The sequence below is a fragment of the Sparus aurata genome, chromosome 14, assembly GCF_900880675.1.
Source record: "Sparus aurata chromosome 14, fSpaAur1.1, whole genome shotgun sequence".
Lineage (NCBI taxonomy): Eukaryota > Metazoa > Chordata > Actinopteri > Spariformes > Sparidae > Sparus > Sparus aurata.
The window spans coordinates 7,577,190-7,594,847 of NC_044200.1; the positions used below are offsets into that span (position 1 = coordinate 7,577,190).

The 17,658-nt window shown below is 40.4% G+C and overlaps 1 protein-coding gene across 2 annotated transcripts; it reads right to left on the bottom strand.

Annotated features, from left to right (window-relative positions):
- Positions 1-601: 601 nt before the first annotated feature.
- fbxo18 (F-box DNA helicase 1) lies at positions 602-17,249 on the bottom strand. 2 transcript variants are annotated; one of them, XM_030439603.1, is made up of 22 exons: positions 16,876-17,249; positions 16,101-16,268; positions 14,989-15,581; positions 14,517-14,653; positions 13,789-13,936; positions 13,507-13,688; positions 13,351-13,425; positions 12,297-12,388; positions 10,540-10,708; positions 8,955-9,177; positions 8,745-8,832; positions 8,557-8,652; positions 8,321-8,457; positions 7,196-7,292; positions 6,919-7,085; positions 6,428-6,515; positions 6,122-6,319; positions 4,647-4,772; positions 4,290-4,396; positions 1,641-1,775; positions 959-1,147; positions 602-903 (listed from the first exon to the last, which is right to left on the bottom strand). In XM_030439603.1, exons 1-21 carry the CDS (start codon positions 16,892-16,894, stop codon positions 986-988), a joined length of 3,207 nt encoding a protein of 1,068 aa, XP_030295463.1. In that variant the 5' UTR covers positions 16,895-17,249; the 3' UTR covers positions 602-903; positions 959-985. The 2 variants fall into 2 exon arrangements, with proteins under 2 accessions (XP_030295463.1, XP_030295462.1); XM_030439602.1 differs by having other exon boundaries at positions 602-1,147.
- Positions 17,250-17,658: the final 409 nt, after the last annotated feature.

Sequence of the window (17,658 nt, forward strand, 5' to 3'; positions counted from 1 at the left end):
TTTCAGGATATTCGTCATTTCCCATAGAAAGAAGTTCTTTGACTGCTCTGGTTTCCAAAGTAAACCTGATGAAGAAAGTCAACTTTCCCAGCAGCATGTCCAGACAGCAGAGTTCATTGCAATGTTTTCCTGTCACTCTTCTGAAAGACTGAAACTCACAGCTGCTCATGCACTTCAGCGTAGATCAACTCCCACTCATGCTGAATCTCTAATAATAACAGAACATTTTTTTACATGTAAAAAAGGCTGACGACGTTAAACAAACATTTCAATGCTCAACGTTTTCATAACTCATTTTGTGCTCAAAAGCATCTGCGGTTTGTTGTGTTTACTAGGAAATCTGTTCGACAGTGCTCCGGAGAGGCTGAGGTTGATGGATAGCAGCTGTTTGGCAGGAATAACTTGATAAATCCCAGCGCAGTCAGCCCCTTATCCACAATATCACGTATTGTTAATGCCACAAGTTTTGTAACAAGTTGTTCAGTTTTATCATATTAGCTACTAAGGTCATAATACACATGAACGTTTTACCATAAACGATCCTAAAGTAAAGAAAAAAGATATTCAAAATATTATATATTCAAAAAAGACACTCATAAAATGTGGTTTTGTTGCTTTTAGTACAAATACTTTTTACACTCTCCATATCACACAATCGCACTCGTTCAGTCCTCTGCTGATGGCCACTATGAAGGAAATTAGGAGCCTAAAGTGCATAAAGGACATCTCAATCAGATATTACAACATCTGATTCTCTTTATCTCACAGCAAAAATACAAAACAGTCACATCACAAATTTGGTGTCCAAAGAACAAAGACCATTAAAAACACCTTGTCAGTAGTTTAATTTCTGTTTTAGTGTCTGTGTCTGGAACCTGACATTCCTCGTCCTGGTTGGCATTTGAAAATGGGATCTCAAAGTCTTTTTCCAAAACATCCATAAAACAGGACGGTTTTTAACTTAGGTCCTTAAAGTCGAGCAGCGTTAAAAAAGTGCCAGGAACATCATGTGATGACCCACTGGGCCAAGTCTTCGTGGGATTTCAGCCATCGAGAGCACGTCGTCAGTCATGAGGAAGGCAGTTGACCCGATGCGAGTCCACACACACCTCTCGCACAACGGGCCGCCGTCAGACTCACCGTCAGTCTTTACAAAAAGAAAAAAACATTAAAATCAGAGCAAGCAACTGCTTTAAGTTTCTGATTGACAAAAACTAGCCATTTTTAGACTTTTCCTTGTAAAACCTTTACAAAAACTTGACTGGCTAATTAAATTGGTACAATATGTAAGGATTTGCCACCTCTTGATTTCATACTCCAAACACATAGAGGGCAGCTTATCATCAGACTAACAGCTAACTGCTGCTAACTGTAGCTTCTTTTTCAATTTAGCTTAGCTAGATATGCAGTTAGCAGTCAGGACTAGGAGCTAGGGATGGTTTTATGAAAATGGACGTGCCAAGGCTAGCTGGTTAGCATTCGACGCTGCAACACATTAGATTTACACCATTGATAGAACTTTTGTTTCTTAATTAAAATGATCAACATTAAAGCAGTTTTTAAATGTTTTAAACCCAAGCTCTTAAATATTGCACTGCATTAGGTCATTGTATCTTAGTGGGAGTTTGATATGTTCTTACATATCTCATCTGTTGTTTGCACATGATGAAGGCTGAGCCGGGTGTGATGCAGTTGGGACAGTCTGTGACGGTGCACGGGATTGGCTCGCCCGCCCCCTGCAAGGTGCTGGGCATCACCGACTTCAGGAAGTACTCCTGGAGATGACAGGAAGTTGATGATGTGGCAGAGAGAGCACACAGCAGACAATGTAATTTATTGTACATAATGAGAAATTTGAATAAAGGCTCTTTTTTGTAAGTGTCTTCTAGCTTAACATGCCTTTAGCGTACCATTTTCTATTTTTTTCTAAACATTTAACAAAAAAGACCATTAGAAAACATGTCATACACTGTATATGTGGGACTGCTCTACAGGACAAAATAAAAAAACCTTATTCAACATTGCCAACTGAGACACAACCTAAGGTACTGTGGTGTTTCTGACCAGCCAAAACACCCAAAGAAAAAGAGAAATGTGTAAACAACGCATTAGAAGAAAAAAAAAGAAGAAGATTGATTTGACATTGTTTTGATGAGGAAAACTGAATATTAACAGAATCCAGTTTTAGGAATAACCAACAGATTGACAGTCACAAAGTATACTGTAAAAGGAATCCGCAGTCCGACCTACAGTTACAAATATTCTCTGTTGAAACTCAAGCCTATAAATTCATTTCATAAATTACATATTTTATATATAAATACTTTTTTTGTCTTTGGGAAGAATTTGTGGCCTGAGTCTCAGCGGCAGTGTTTTAGGGGCCAGCTGGCGGGCCTCATTCTGGAACACATTACATGGGGCAGAAAAGATTTCACTGCCTGCGTGCTTCATTGTTCTGACTTTCTCACACTGTATTACACATCTGGCCTCTGCTGTCCTTGTGCAACAAAGTGGAGACTGTTACCTTAATGCTTCTTTAATACAGCATTTCCTCTACATAGACCCTTCTTCATCTGTGTAAAGCAACATCATGTAACTTTTTTTTACCTGAAAATAGCAGCTTCAAGCAAAATCGCACACAATGTCAATTGCTACATTTAATTCAGTCCAAAATTGCAGTAGGCAGGTCACAAAGATCCTGCCTCCATTGTATAACTATCTTTGTCACCAGCCTATGATAACCACATTTATCTCATCTCATGGAATTTTAACTCCCTAATATCGGTATTGTTCCAGAAAAAGAGTTCAGTCTCTGGATCATATATGAAGGTGTTCTGTTTACAGAAACCTGTGAGCTCTTATACACCTCCTACATTTAGACTTGGTAAACTCTGAGGTTGAATCAGAACCAGTAGCTCAATATCAGTCCAGTGGCAAATTTGTCAGCAACTACTGTGTTAATCAATTAGTTGCGTCAAATATAAAGATTTATAGAAAACCAGTTACTTGGTATTTTGGTCCGATCGTTGACTAAAATGAGTAATTATTTGATTGCATAACGTTGGGCTGCTGAAAAAACAACCCTTGATATACCATAGAAGATAACAACACTGAAAAAGAACTGAAAAGCACAGGACTAAACACAATGTGGTATTTGGTAAAAACGAAAAGAAAAACTATCAAAAAGAAAGACTGAACGTATCTGGATGGGAACTGGACTTAAGTTAGTTAATCACTGAGTCAACACCAACACATCAGTTTATGTTCCAAGCTTGTTCCAGGGGGAAATGTTGTAGGGAAAGAAGGGAGCGAACTCCTGTCCTGTATGTGCATTTTTAAAATGTCTGACAGAGCAAATTCCATCTCACTAGTGCTGCGCCAGCGGTGGTGAGTGTCGTTTGCTCTGCATTACACATGCCAAGAAATGCAAATCAACAGTCTAGACAGTGATGTGTGCACAAATCTAGCTTCAGTTTGGTTTTTGCTTTCTTTTGGGGGCTTTTTTCGCTGCCTTGATTCAGCACATCTGTATGCTGGACGTCTTCCAGACAATTCTGAAACCAGCTGGGTCCTGGCTGTGTCAGGTCACAAAAGAGAGCGTGGAGCTTTGAAGCAAATGGATTCCAACTTGAGATCTGTTTGGTAATGAGTCCATGCTTTCTAAAAGCACTTCATCAGGCAATACAGGCTTCTTCAGGCCTCTTGGTTTAGACATTTTAGACTCAACAGCAAGTTGTGTTTGATTTACTGATACAAACTGGATCACAGAGAAAAAGACTTTCAACAACACTGAACTAAAGAACAGCACACTATTAACAGTTTCTTCTATCCTGGTTCAGATTGTTATTTGGTATGGATCACAACCCATCGAATGCAAACAATTATTAAACCGGTTCAGTTATAGTCTTGAAAAAATATCAAATTCAAAATTCCATTCGTAGGCTTTTATGACATTTCCGACTTAAACGAGTTAACCAAGCACAAAAACACTAAACACCACATCCGCGCTGATGTACAGGAAGTGAAACTGAAAAATGATTGATGTTGAGAAAAAGTTGGTCTCGATCAGTTGGGAGCGTAGTCAGGAGTGTGTGAGACATCAGCCTACGACTTCCCCTTTACACGCCATAACATCCTTACAGTGACATGAGAGGACGGTGGAAGATAACCTCATGTTGGTGGAGCTTTTTTTGACTTCATAATACCAGAAGGATGTTCTTAAGAGGTTTAAACAAGGAGAAACTGGATGAAGAGACATAACTGAGAGGCATGGTGTGATCATGTCTTACCCCAGCCATTGTGAGGATGCGGCGGATGGTCCTAGTGATTATCAGTGTGGTCTTCGCTCGGGTGACCGCCACATACAGCAGGTTCCACTCATCGTCAGGGACCTCAGCTGAGCAGGGAAGAAAAACCACTTTACAGACTGCCTTAACTACTGATCAGTTTATCAGATCCTTGTTCTGGCCCCATTATCAGTCTAGCTTCACTCTCAGCCCTCTGACAATAGAGAGAGAAACCTTGGGAGGTAATTAGTCTGTGGAAACCAGCTGTATACAGTTCATTGTGTATGTCATAAGAGTTTCAAACAATGTTAAATATATGTAGAAAAAACAAGAAAGACAGGTCTGCCCAAAGTGACGTACAGAACGAGAAGTCGTTATTGTGGTCCATTTCATGTCTCGAAGAGGGAACCTTGGCGAAGTCATCAGAGACCATCACAGTGTCGAACTCCAGACCTTTAGCCTTGTGGACGGTTCCCACAATGAAGTCTGGAACGAAACAGCAAACAAAAGTAGAACTGAGTCGAGGGCATTGCCAGAGGAATTACTCAATATGAATTGTTCTATATAACAAAAATCCCAGAGGGAAATTGGGGCATAGTTGAAGGTTTCCAGTAAAGATGTGATTTACATCATCAATAGGAACATTTGGGCTTGAGGTTGGGAAGTCCAAAAATACTCAGACGGACTATTTACATGAGACTGTTAACGGTAACAAAAGGTGTTATTACGATACGATAGGAATTTCTAACTTCAATACAATACCTTGAAAAATAGTGATATTTGATCGCACTTGGAAAAACACTGAGGGCATAATTTTTTCATTTTTTATTCAAAGACAGATATAAGAAGGCTTGTGTGCTGTGCGTTAAGCAAAACCGCGTCTACGTTAAGACCACTACATCGCTGAATACTGAGGTTATGTTGTTGTGCTACTGGCATGCTGGTCCTGATAGTGATTGTTTGTCCTCATCGACGGATTAAAAAATAACAGTGAAACACCTGGATGAGGCTGACCCAGAGCGCATGTGAAATTTAAAGCTACACAGAGAAAAGTCTGTTGTGTTCCCTGAGTCGTATTTATCCCATGCTAAATAACACGTGCTGCTACGGACAAGTTCTGCTCTGCTTATGATCCCTGGTGATGCCCCTGCCACAGGTGGTTAAACATGCTGGTGACTAGTTACTATGTCTTGTTGTTTTTTGTCCCCAGCCACACATATTTTTTGCTATTTTTTGTTGGTGAATAATGCCCTGCAGTGCATACTTTGTAATATTTGTTTGTTGATGATTGAAAATAATTGCATAAAACACTGACATATAAATTACATGTTCTGAAATGTTATTTTAAGTAAATTAGTTGTGATGTTAATCAAGTCATAAAAATAATAATCGAATGATTAATCAAAAAAAAATATGAAATGGATTAATCGATACAAAATAATCAGCATCAGCCATTACACTAATGAAATGTTCCTTTAAAGATGCAGATTCAAGATCATGGACGTCAACTTTATGGCAGGTTTTGGGCTGAGACCGGACAGTGGCTGGAACGAGACATCATACAGTGACTCATAACTTTTGCAGTTCCCTTTTTTAAACTGTGTTTATGTTATTTTGCTTGGACACAAGACCTCTTCACCGACAGTTTTAGACACAGTATATTAGTCATAAACACTTTAGCTAACAGTATACTCACAGAGCAACACTTTTACTTGACTTCTTGACTTCTACTTGCTATCTAACATTTCGATTTTGTTTGTCATTTCTGTGCAGAATGTGAGTGAATATTTTAGTGCTTTGCCAAGCAAGTAATCGATTTAAGATGTTTTGCATACCTGCTTGGTTAAAGTCATGTTCAAAGCAGCTTTCCAGGCGCTTCACCAGTTCGGGGATGCGACTTCCGTATTTTTCAACAATGCTGAGTTTGGCCACGAGCTCCATGTCCTCAGTCTGCTCGGCGTAGCTTTTCAGGGCAAAGAAGGGATTCGTCTTACTTCTATTAGCGAAGGAGCGAATAAGAGGATCCCTGATGTCTGAAGGCAGAGAAAAATCATTATACAGTAATGTCACAATGCAAGTGTTTTTTTTTTTAAAGGAAACAAATTACAGGGTAAATATGAGTGCATGTATATGAATCTCACATTTCGGTTGCTGGCCTTTGGACGCGTCCCCTGACCGCATCAGCTGCCAGACATCCAGGATCCGATTCAGACCGATACCGTTGACACCCTGGAGGAAGACGTAGAGTGAGTGGCTGAGCAATATCAGGTCTTTGTTCAAATCTTTTCAAATATTGATTGTTCCATCCTTATACAAGGGTTGAAATTTAGACAACAAGAGTAGGTATTTCCGAAAGGTAGGATTAAAAATGTTAAATCCAGCAAAAGTAGCACATTTTTGCCCTTTATGACAGAAAGTTAAATGAGGAGATAGATAGATATAGATAGATAGATAGATAGATAGATAGATAGATAGATAGATAGATAGATAGATAGATAGATGGATATATATATCACTGTCATATCTGCAGCTATCAGCTAGCTAGCTTATCTTAACATAAACCTGCACAGAAGGAAACAGCTACTTGGGCCTTGAGTGCGTCTTTGAGTATATTGTATGTTTATACACTCACCCCTACGAAGTGAACTTTGCATTGCGGGTTGATGTCAGTAAGCCGGACGGCTTCGCTGAACACACTGAGATTGCATCTTGACAAGATGGCCATCTTCCCCCGACAATGACTGACACCCGTCCTCATAGCTGCTTCGACATTGTCCGCTGTCTCGTCAGACACGCCACCTACAGAATGGACAATTGTCATAATTTCATCTTACATCAACTTCTAGGGCATTAAAATCATCAAAACATAGTACCTTTTTTAATTCAAGGAAACCATTTGCTGCCTTTACCTTTTTGCTTCCCCCCCACTAGAATCTTCTTCACGTTCTTACACACTTTGAGGACTGTGGCACCCACATAGGCGATCTCAGCACCGAACCGGAAGCTCTGGACAAAGACAACAGTAGCAGGGAGGTTAATTTTTCCGACCAACACTTAGCTTCTGAGAATTTAACTCAGGACCATCTATTTGTGACAACTTCTCTCTCTTCTGTTTAGTCTCTGCCAGCTATGTCATCTTCTTTCTTCATCAGCAGAAGTTTTAAAAAGTCGACAGAAAAACACACCTTGTGTTTAGGACTTTTTAATTTTTGGAATTGATTGAGTTATGGACTTTCATCCTCAGTAGATACTGGTGATAATTCCTGAGTTCATTCCAGAGGCATATCTATCATGTATATATGTTCTAGTTTTGCCGATTCTTTAGACACCATTGACTGAAAAATATTTAAATAACCCAAATGATTGTTGTGTTTTTTTTATTTTTAGAATATACTGTAGCAGTTGTAGCATAAGCAGTGGCATGTATTATTCAAAGAGTTCCAATAAGGTGTTTCAACAGTGTTGCAATAAAGCTGGAAATACAGTCACATGTGGGTTCTCCCTGGAGAGCAGTAATGAAATGTGGAACACTTTTTATATATTTATTTGAGCGAGGCATGCCGCTAACAAAAGGCATCCTGATTACCAATTTGGGGGCTTTGAAAGTTTAGTGGTAAAGTCTATTGAAAGACAAGGACAGGAAGGAAAGACATCAGCCAAATGAAACTATGTCCATTTCCTCTTTAAAAAACAAAACGAAAACAAAGCACTCAAATCTGAATATGGAGGACAATTACTATGGCAATGGTAAAGCAGACCTACAAACTCTGGAGAAGTGAAAAGGGTGACAACATACAAAACTAAAACCCTCTTCATTCACTTCTACTACCCTGGTTGACATAAAAAAGGTGACTGTAGCCAAAAGGTGACCAGTTTGCAGGTGTGTAAAGGCTTCAAAGCATTTGGGTCAGCCCTACATAACCCATTAATTACAGGAAAAGAAAGGATGTCTCCTTCCAAATGTTTACTACCCTTACTACCTTGAACAGCTTCTTTGCAAATGTCCACCTCTTTGATTGTGAAATTTCCAGTACCTGTGTCAGGTAGAAGATGTGTGTGTGGTCCAGTAGGTTCAGGGCATTGACCGCTCCTTTGAAGGTGTAGATCTGCTGATGAGGATCTCCAACCAAGATTTTCCCACAGCGCTGAGACATGAGCACATCCATGATGGCTGCGAGGGAAGGCGGGAAGAGACCATCACCATCACAAGCAAAAAAAAAAAAAAAAAAAAAAAGCATGATCATACCTTTCCGTAATCCTGCATCATTACCTGGAGTGCAGTCCTGGGCCTCATCGATGAAGAGGACATCGTACTTGTCATGCAACTGGGGCTTTGGGGTTTGGAGCTGCCACAGCTTTAAATAACCTGGGAATGAAAAAGTTAATATGCGCAGCATCGCCTCTAATATTAGAACTACTTCTGCGCTATTGATTCACACTCATTCACAGCAGACGTACCATCATGGGTCATGTAATATGCCTCCTGCTGCTTCTCGTTCAGGCTCTTCATCTTTTGCCAGATGTTTTGCGCGTCCTCCACAAAAAGCTAGGAATTCCCAATAAAAGACATACAGTTTAAAAGTCACTTTGTGGTGCCTATACTTATATTTTCATTTATTCACACTACAGGTACATTGTGTATATGTTAAATATATTATGGGTCCTTACAGGCTTTTCACGCTCATTCACCGTCAACTCCCTCTTGCCCTTTCTCGTAACCCGATAACTGGGGACGTGTCTGATCGTTATTGAGTCATCAGCAGAAGACATGAAGGTGTTGAGCGTTGTGGTCACCACTTTGGCTTTGACAAAGCCGCCACGGCCTTCAGGCAGAACAGAGTTGATGGCGAATGGCTTCAGGTTGAAGGTCAGCTTCTTACGTAAATGGTAGCTGCCACATGGAAGACAACAGGAGAAAAACAATTATTTCGAATCTCTATTCTTTGAATCCGGCTTACAGATATGGACTACTTCGATCTAGAGATAACAGCAGTGAAAATTCCCCCTAAAAAACGAGAACTTCAGATAGATCTTCAAGGGATGTGGTTTTAGATCCTAATATACATCTCAACACGACGACGAGTTACTGTGGACCAGGTTAGTCACCAGAGAGAGCACCATGACCTTCTGATGGTAAAACAGACGTCAAGCTACGTGGGCAGAAAACAGTCAGGCAGACAGTGGGTGACGTTCCATCTACGTTTAATGCTTAATTACCATAGACTCACGTTTGCCACTTTTTCCAGAAAACTCAGTTTTTGAATCAATGTATATCTGTGCCAGCATTAGTCCACAAAATTTGCATAGATAACAATCATTTTCAAGAAATGTGAGTTTGTGAGTCTATGAACACAGGGCCAAGGAAAACAACTTTCAGACTTCAGTTCTGGGTTAGGGAGAGGCATGCATCCATAGAATATGTGCGTCAAGATGTGTGAGATGCACAAATGATCATTTAAATTTCTATGACTCATTTCGCATGCATCTATAACAGGAACTCAGTGTGGTATGCCAAACCACCACCAACGCTTGTCAACAGTGACATGTGACAAATCCCATTAGTTATATATAGTCTCTAAAAATAAACTCAGTTTAAGTATTGTTTAAATTGTCTAATTATTACTTTCAAAACTTACATTGAACAAGTCCAGTCTCCAAATAATAGATTAACAAAATGTCCAACTGTTTGTTTACATAATTCATCAAATTATACCTTACAGAACCACTGTTCAACATCTTTTTAGCATGCTACATATCCCAGCATGTAAAAAATCTTTCAGAGAGTCTTCTTTGATTCTAATAATACATGTGTCTGAAAAGTTCACTGCTCTTCTCTCAAATTGAAATTGAAACAATCTAATCTTGTCTTAATTTTCTTGTAATTTTTCCTGTTTACAGTGCATGGACATCGATTACATTTGATGAACACGTACGTTTTTACAGAGTTACATGCTTCCCTCTTTAATGTCTGGGATGCTGTGAATTAGACCCCAACTGGCCCAGAATACGTCTTCACAATTGTAATAACTGAACTGAGAAGCATAACTTCCCGTCAACAGCACTGCTATCTTGGCCCTCAAGATAAGTATATAATAAATAATGAACAACATTTGCAATGTATGACATTAGCGCTTTGATATTCAAGTAGTTACTAGACAAAGAAATGTTGCCATACCTTTTTTTTTTGGCCACAATCGGTATTTATATTTAATATTCGAAAGTCTCTGAGAAAATCTGAGGGGAAATTTCTCACCTCTTCCCAACCTCGTGGAAGGCCAGTGAGTGGACAGTTTTGCAGGCCACATTGCTGGGGAAGCGGCGCTGCGCCTCACTGGCCACTGACTTGTTGAAGGCCACATACAGGAAGCGGAGGTGTGGCCGCTGCTCGGCATACTTCACCAACGTGGTCGTCTTCCCTGTACCTGTAGCACACATTATGGACCATTCAGCTTTGACAATATGATTCCGCAAAGCTACAATCATAAAACTGATCATCCACCTTCAACATAAAACACAATTTTAGAGTAAAATCCAATTGCAAAGATTAAGGAGAGTTTGAAAGAAAAAACCTGACCCGAATTACAGATATGATGAAACCAAACAAAACATGGATTCACATTGTGGTACTAAACTTGTTCTTCATTAACCACAGAGGTGAACTGGAACACACACACATTTGTCATTGCCTGTATGTGAATAATGTCTAAACCCTTTGGGTCCCTGAGAAAGTTTTGATTATCTAGAAAAGGATGCTCCCTGGTGGTGACACAGACACTTCACATTTAAACTAGTTTTACTATTAAACATATCCACTGCATGAGGATGCAATTACAGTCGCGGTCAAAAGTTGACACACTCTTGGCAAGAAAATGGATATCGTGGCAGTCGTCAGTTCCAATGAATTCAGCAACTCTCATATTTCTGTGAGGGGGGAGCAAGTACTTTGTCACAAAAAACAGTCATGAAGTTTGCTTCAAATCTGAATTAATTATGGGTCTTTTTTTCTAAATCTAATTATCTAATATTTATTTCATGTCAATTAGGTGCTTTTGATAGCCATCCACTAGCCTCTTGTAGTCCTCTTGTTGAATTTTTAACCACTCCTCATGACAGAATCAATGAAGTTCAACTAAATGTGTTGGTTTTTCTGGCACATAGTCGACATATTCTTGATGGGTTCATGTCAGAACTTTGGAAGGCCATTCCAAAACCTCAATTCTAGCCTGATTTAACCACGCCTTTACCACTTTTGATGTCTGTTTGAGATCATTGTCCCGTTGGAACACCCAACTGCACCTATGACCTAACCTTGAGGCTCATGAGTTTAGGTTTTTTTCTGAAGAATTTGGAGATAATCCTCCTTTTTCCTTTATTGCATTTACTTTCTTTAGAGAACTAAATCCACTGGCAGCAAAACAGCCCCACATCATAATGCCACCACCACTATGCGCGACAGTAGATATGGTGTTCTTGGAGTTAAAGGCCTCATGTTCTCAAAACAGAGTTTTCGGTTTTTCTTTGTCTACGTGATCAGCAGCAAACTTCAGGCAAGGTGCACTTTGCACTTACAAACAGTTGTTTACACAGTTGATCTTGGGACCTGTAACTGCTTTGGAAGGGCTTCAAGTGACGTTCCTGACTTGTTCAAATCAATAACTGGCTCTTTCAGATCAATGATGAGCGCTTTATACTATGCTTTATACTTTCCCTTTATAGTGCTTGTGGCTGAGTCTAGATGATGTATCAACCAAGCCCTATTAAAATGGCCCCAGAAAAGTAATCAGTCGCTATCAATCAGAATCACTCAGAAGTTATGAGGCCATGCTGCAGAAAATATGATTCATACAAACTTCGTATAACCACCAAAATTGATCGTTCACCTATAATACATTATTCATTGAACCAAACTTCATGAATGTATACATTTCTCTCATTTCATCACAGGAAAATGAGAGCTGTAGAAATCACTGGAAGCAAAGACTGGCATGATATAGAATGGTGCTAATGTACCTGCGAAAGCCACGATCTTGACCACGTGATCTGGCTGGATGTCGTGGCTGAGGATCTGCTGCTGTTCGGATGTGAGGTGAATCTGAGGCTGCCTAGCAGAAACAAACACGCACAGATGCAAAATAATCATTGTCAGCAGGCTAAACCTCCCCACTTCCTGTTGGCTTAAGGACGGAGGGAGTTGTCAAAATACACTTGACCTGCCAGACAAACAAAATGAAGACATTTTTAAGGCTCTGAATCGAGGCAGAAAGAGTCTGAGAACCAATGCACTAGATCAGAAAGTCGCACTTGGTTTATACATGAAGAAATTAAGGGTGAACTACAAATGGGGTTGTTCCAATACTGATACCAGTATCAAAAAGGCCACTGATACCACCTTAAATGATGATTTGGGTACCTGCAAGGACACAAGTCTTTGCACTGATCTGATTCCAGATTATTTATTTATTTATTAGAAGCAGGACCTGCAATTTTCCAACAGTGTCCTGTACACTTGTACTAAACATAACTTTTACTGCACAGTCGACCACTTGTGCTGTTTAGTACAAGTGTACATTGTCACATCAATGGCAAGCAACTTGTGCAACTTCGAAGCACATACATAACATAAAACATAGGATAAATCAGGGCTTTTTCCCAAGGACGTGGAGAAGTCAGCCAGTGGGAAAAAGAAGTCAGCAAGGGGGTCCAGGGGCATGCTGCCCTGTGGAATAATTTTGAACATAAAAAACATAAAAGCCCAAATTTGGGCGTCCGGCACATTCTAATGCTACTATCCCATCATGTATACTGATCCTAATCATTACATATTTCCTTGAGTTTGCCTTCCTGATTGTAAACAGGTAATTAATTATTGTAAAGTAGATTAGGCAGTCTGATTTACAGTCTGTAAATATCTATTAATACTTAAAACAACATATCCTCCGAACTGATCAGAACTTTAGTAATCAAGAATCATTCAGCCTTATATTGCCAGAATATCTCTACAAAACAAAACAGGCTGTACTTATTACTCATGTGCATCAGTCAGGCTAATGTGTTTGTTCCTCACCCGCTCTGACAGGAGCTGACGGTAAAGGGGCCGTTCTCCATCAGGTGGAGTACGTAGTAGATGTTGTAATGCAACCTGGATAGAAAGAAAAGAGAACTGTTGAGAAGCAAAAAGAATATTGGGGGATTCTAAGGTGGTGACACTCGAAGCTCGTACCTGTCACTGATCTTGATGCTGTTCCTCTCTAAGGCAAGCAGCATCATGGCCATGTGATTGAGGTACTCTGTGATGGCAGTTTCTGACATGCAGTCGGTGAGCAGAGACACCAAGGCCTGCACGTCTCCAACACTCTCACTGAGGATCAGTATGGCGGCCATGGCTGCGTACGGGTTGGGACCCTGCGGACCGGAGACAGATAATGTGAAAACTTCCACAGTAGTCATGTGCACACTGTGACCTACACTTTCTTTTTTGTGAATTTAGGTGTGTGAGTCATACCTCCAAGCCAAGGTTAAAGGACTTCTTAATGTCAGGAATACGTAATCTTATGGAGGCCTCAGCCTGAGGAAAAAGGCGATGTTTCTTAACACACTCCAGAATGTCCTCCGGCCTCACCCGCTCTCCCAACTTATGCTGGGCCATTAAACTGAGCAAAACACACACAGACAAGGATAGACATTACCACACAGAGCATTTCAAATATGCCAACATTCCCTTTAAACATTACTTCTCATTTTATATGACAAAATTCATTCATTTAACTGAAGTTCTGAGTGAAGCCGAGATCAGAAAAAAGCTTCACATTTAAATGAAAATTAGAGTTAAAATGTTCTCTACTTTACACTTGACCCAAATACTAAGGAGGTTCTGAATGGCTCAATTTGTATCTTTGTTCTTCTCTACTCAAGCATCTTAAATTTGAATATTTCCCATTTTTTTAAACTCCTCTGACAGTAAGCTGAATATCTTTGGGTTTGGACAAAACAAGACATCTGAGGGAGTCATCTTGTCTAAAACAAATAATAGATTAATCTAGAAAAATGTAAACAGTGGAGTAAAGGGCTTGAGGTAAACATGAATCAGTTTAAGAGTGTGTAAACGTTTCTAATGTATTTTGGAACAAACTGAGAATTTGTGTTATCTGTCCTAGTGCAAACATTGGCGAGCCACTTCTTTGTCTATGTATTGTTACAGAGCTGTACCTTACTGAGGGAATGTAGACTTACACAATGAGGTGTCGTGTGCTGTGCGTTGTTAACGCTGGATTTGTTATGCGACTCTTCTTCAGGACGCCGTGGATCTCCAGCACTGTAGCCTTCTCCATCATCATGTAGCGGTAGTATTGTTTCTTGAATGGGACAAACTGTTAACAGGAAAACAAATACACAACAACAACAACAACGTTACCCTGGTGAGCTTTAGTTGGCCCTTGAAGTTTGAAAATGAGCGGTATAATAGTAACAACAATGTCAAACCACAAAAGAAAGATAAAGTACTCTCAGAGCTCACTCTGTTCACACAACGTTTACCTCTCAAACCCTTCTTTCATGCAAGAACCTGCGGGAATGTATTTCTGCAGCAAGTTCACACTCCCTGCTTTTGTTCCATTACTTATGCTAAGATAATGTTACTTAACTTTAACATTAGCCCCCATCCCGCACTTTAAACATGACTTAATGTTACTGTGGTTTGTGTAACCTTGGGGTCTTGGACAATATTCCTCCAGTGATGGCAGACCAAGCTGACACTGCAGTAGAGGTCCCGGGCAGGGACCTGGCACAGCACTTGTCTCAGCACCTCCTCTGGAAGGTCATCTATGCAGCCCTGGGGCTCCTGCAGGACCTTGTTACAACCCAGGAGCCCATAGTGGGTGTCAGGAAGGGCCTCCACCTCCTCATCCTCTTTATGAAAGTCACTGTCAAATTCGCCATCGCCCCAAAACATCTCTGCTGTCATTCCCTCCAGATGATCAAGCGGTGCCTCCTCCCGCTTTGTATCAGGTTCTGGCTGGATATCGGCAGCTAACAGGCTGACATCGTCAACCTCGTCCTCCTCCGCCTCAGGCTCTGCCGGCATCGCAAATGATAAAAGGCTGACATCATCATCCTCCTCATCCTCCTCTCTCACAACCTCTGGCTCTTCTTTGGGAAAAAGTTCTCCTCTGAGTCCATTTGTGTGTGTGGACGAGCAGGGCTGGGGGGATTTGTGCGGACTGGATCTGACGACTCCTGTTACAGAGAAGAAGCTGTTGATGCTCTTCTGTTGCCCAGAGGGACTCCCTGAGGCAGATGCTGTCGATAACAGGAGTGAGAGAGACATTCATTTTATGTTTCCTACCAAAGGCTGGGCAGAATAATAACTACATTTTGATGCAAAGATGCTGCTATGTCTGTTTCAGTGTTACTTTGAGTACATTCACATTTTTCTAAAAAGTTTCTAGTGGAGCCGCATCTAACAATCAAGTAATTGGTTGGTAATAAACTATCAAAGTAATGACCAATTATTTTGATTATCATTTAATTCGCTTAAGCATTTTTTAAGACAAAAATTAGGTCCAAATCCCCATGTTTTCTGCTTTCTTTACTCCTCTGTGACAGTGAAGTGAATGTCTTTGAGTTGTGTACAAAACAAGACATCTGCGGATGTCCTCTTGAGCTTTGGGAAACGCTGATTAAAATGTTTCTACATTTTCTGACATTTAACAAACCAAACAATTAATTGATGAATCGAGAAAATGCTCAATAGATTAATTGATCATGCAAACACTAGTCGCAGCCCTGGTTTCTAGCAGAATGTTTACAGCAAATTACCACACTTCCGGCGCTTGGTGGGTGTCCTGGGGTAGAGCCCGCGGTTAGGGTTGTGGTTTCCCAGCCCACTGTTGGCGGTTTGGGGATGGGTGAGGGCATCAGTTCCCTCTGCACTTTGTCCAAGCTCATCACACTCCGCTGCGTTCAGGTGTCTCCTTTTGACCTTCCCTGGGAAACAACACAACATTCAGTCGTGTCAGCGCAAGACAAACCAATGTATTTGCATTGTCCTTGCGTAATGTCAGTCATTCTTTAGTTTTACGATCTGTAATGATAATGTCACTCTTAAATCCTTAACATGCTGAGGTTAAACAAACAAACAAACTAGTTTAATACTATACATTATCATTTTTTATTCATCAGCCAGCCTCATCCTTTGATAAGACGTTGTTTCCCCCTCATAACTCAACACAGGTGGGTTTTACCTCAGGCAACATTGTCCTAAGTTCCAAACCAACAGCAGATTTATGCATCGTAAATTGTTAGTATGAGATGATACTGAGAGTCCTATTACAGTCTAAATGAAGTGCAGAAGGCATTTGCACCCAGACAAGTAAAAGGGTTGTTAAGGAAAATACAGGTCCTGTTCCTTTATGGCTATGAAAATGATCGACCGTTACCAGTTTTCCAATTAAATGTAATAGAGCACACTACTTAGCTTAGCTAGCTAGACAGAGTAACGTTAACGTTAGTTGAAGAGAGTGCAGCACTCCTTTATGTTTGCCTTATTTGGTGGCTGAGACAGACCTAGCCATTAGCCTGATAATTAACTTACCTTTAGCAGCCACTTCCATCGTCGTGTCCAGCTCATGCGTCTTGATAACACAACTACGTAACTTAACGTTGAGGACTCAGAATGTGTTTCGCATTGGTTCCGTTGAAACTAAGCTAGCTTTAGCTAACTACTCGCGTTGAACCTTTAGTAAACAACGACTGTTGCTAGCTTATTTACACTACCTAACACACACGTTCCGCTTTTTTTCTGCTGCCACAGACCTGTCCTAAAACTCAAGTAAGCCTCTCAATTAATGTCATTAAACTAACTCAATTTAATTTTGACGCGTTACTGTATTTGCTGCACCGACAGATATCAACTGTTGTTTGCAAGTAACTAGCTTTTTTTTTTTTTTTTTCCAATTGTTATTTCTAGCCACCTCATTGGTCGACTGTTCTTCTTCTTTGAATGTTATTCGCAGTTGGCGGATTAGCCTGTGGGGGCATTACTGAACCAAGAGGACTGGAGTGTGTGGCAGTTTGAAGGCAGGAAACCACAGAAGTGCTTTTATATTAAACTTACATGCATTTCAACTTGATCCCAGCACATTTTAAAAACGTGTATTTCCAATGAAAATTAATGGTATTTATTTAGGAAATATGTCCTGCATTACATTTAACAGATGCCTTTGTCCAAAGCGACTTACAGTAATTCATACATTCATACACTGATGGTGGTGGCTGCCATGCAAGGTGCCAACCAACACATCAGGAGCAGTTTGGGGTTCAGTATCTTGCCCAAGGACGCTTCAACATGCAGACCAGGGGTGTAGAACCAGCAACC

Coding starts and splice junctions, on each gene's coding strand:
- fbxo18 (XM_030439603.1), bottom strand. Junction 10,709..12,296: donor CAAGATCGTGGCTTTCGCAG/GTACATTAGCAC, acceptor TGTGTGCTACAG/GTACAGGGAAGACGACCACG. Junction 1,148..1,640: donor GCAAACAACAGATGAGATAT/GTAAGAACATAT, acceptor CTTTTTGTAAAG/ACTGACGGTGAGTCTGACGG.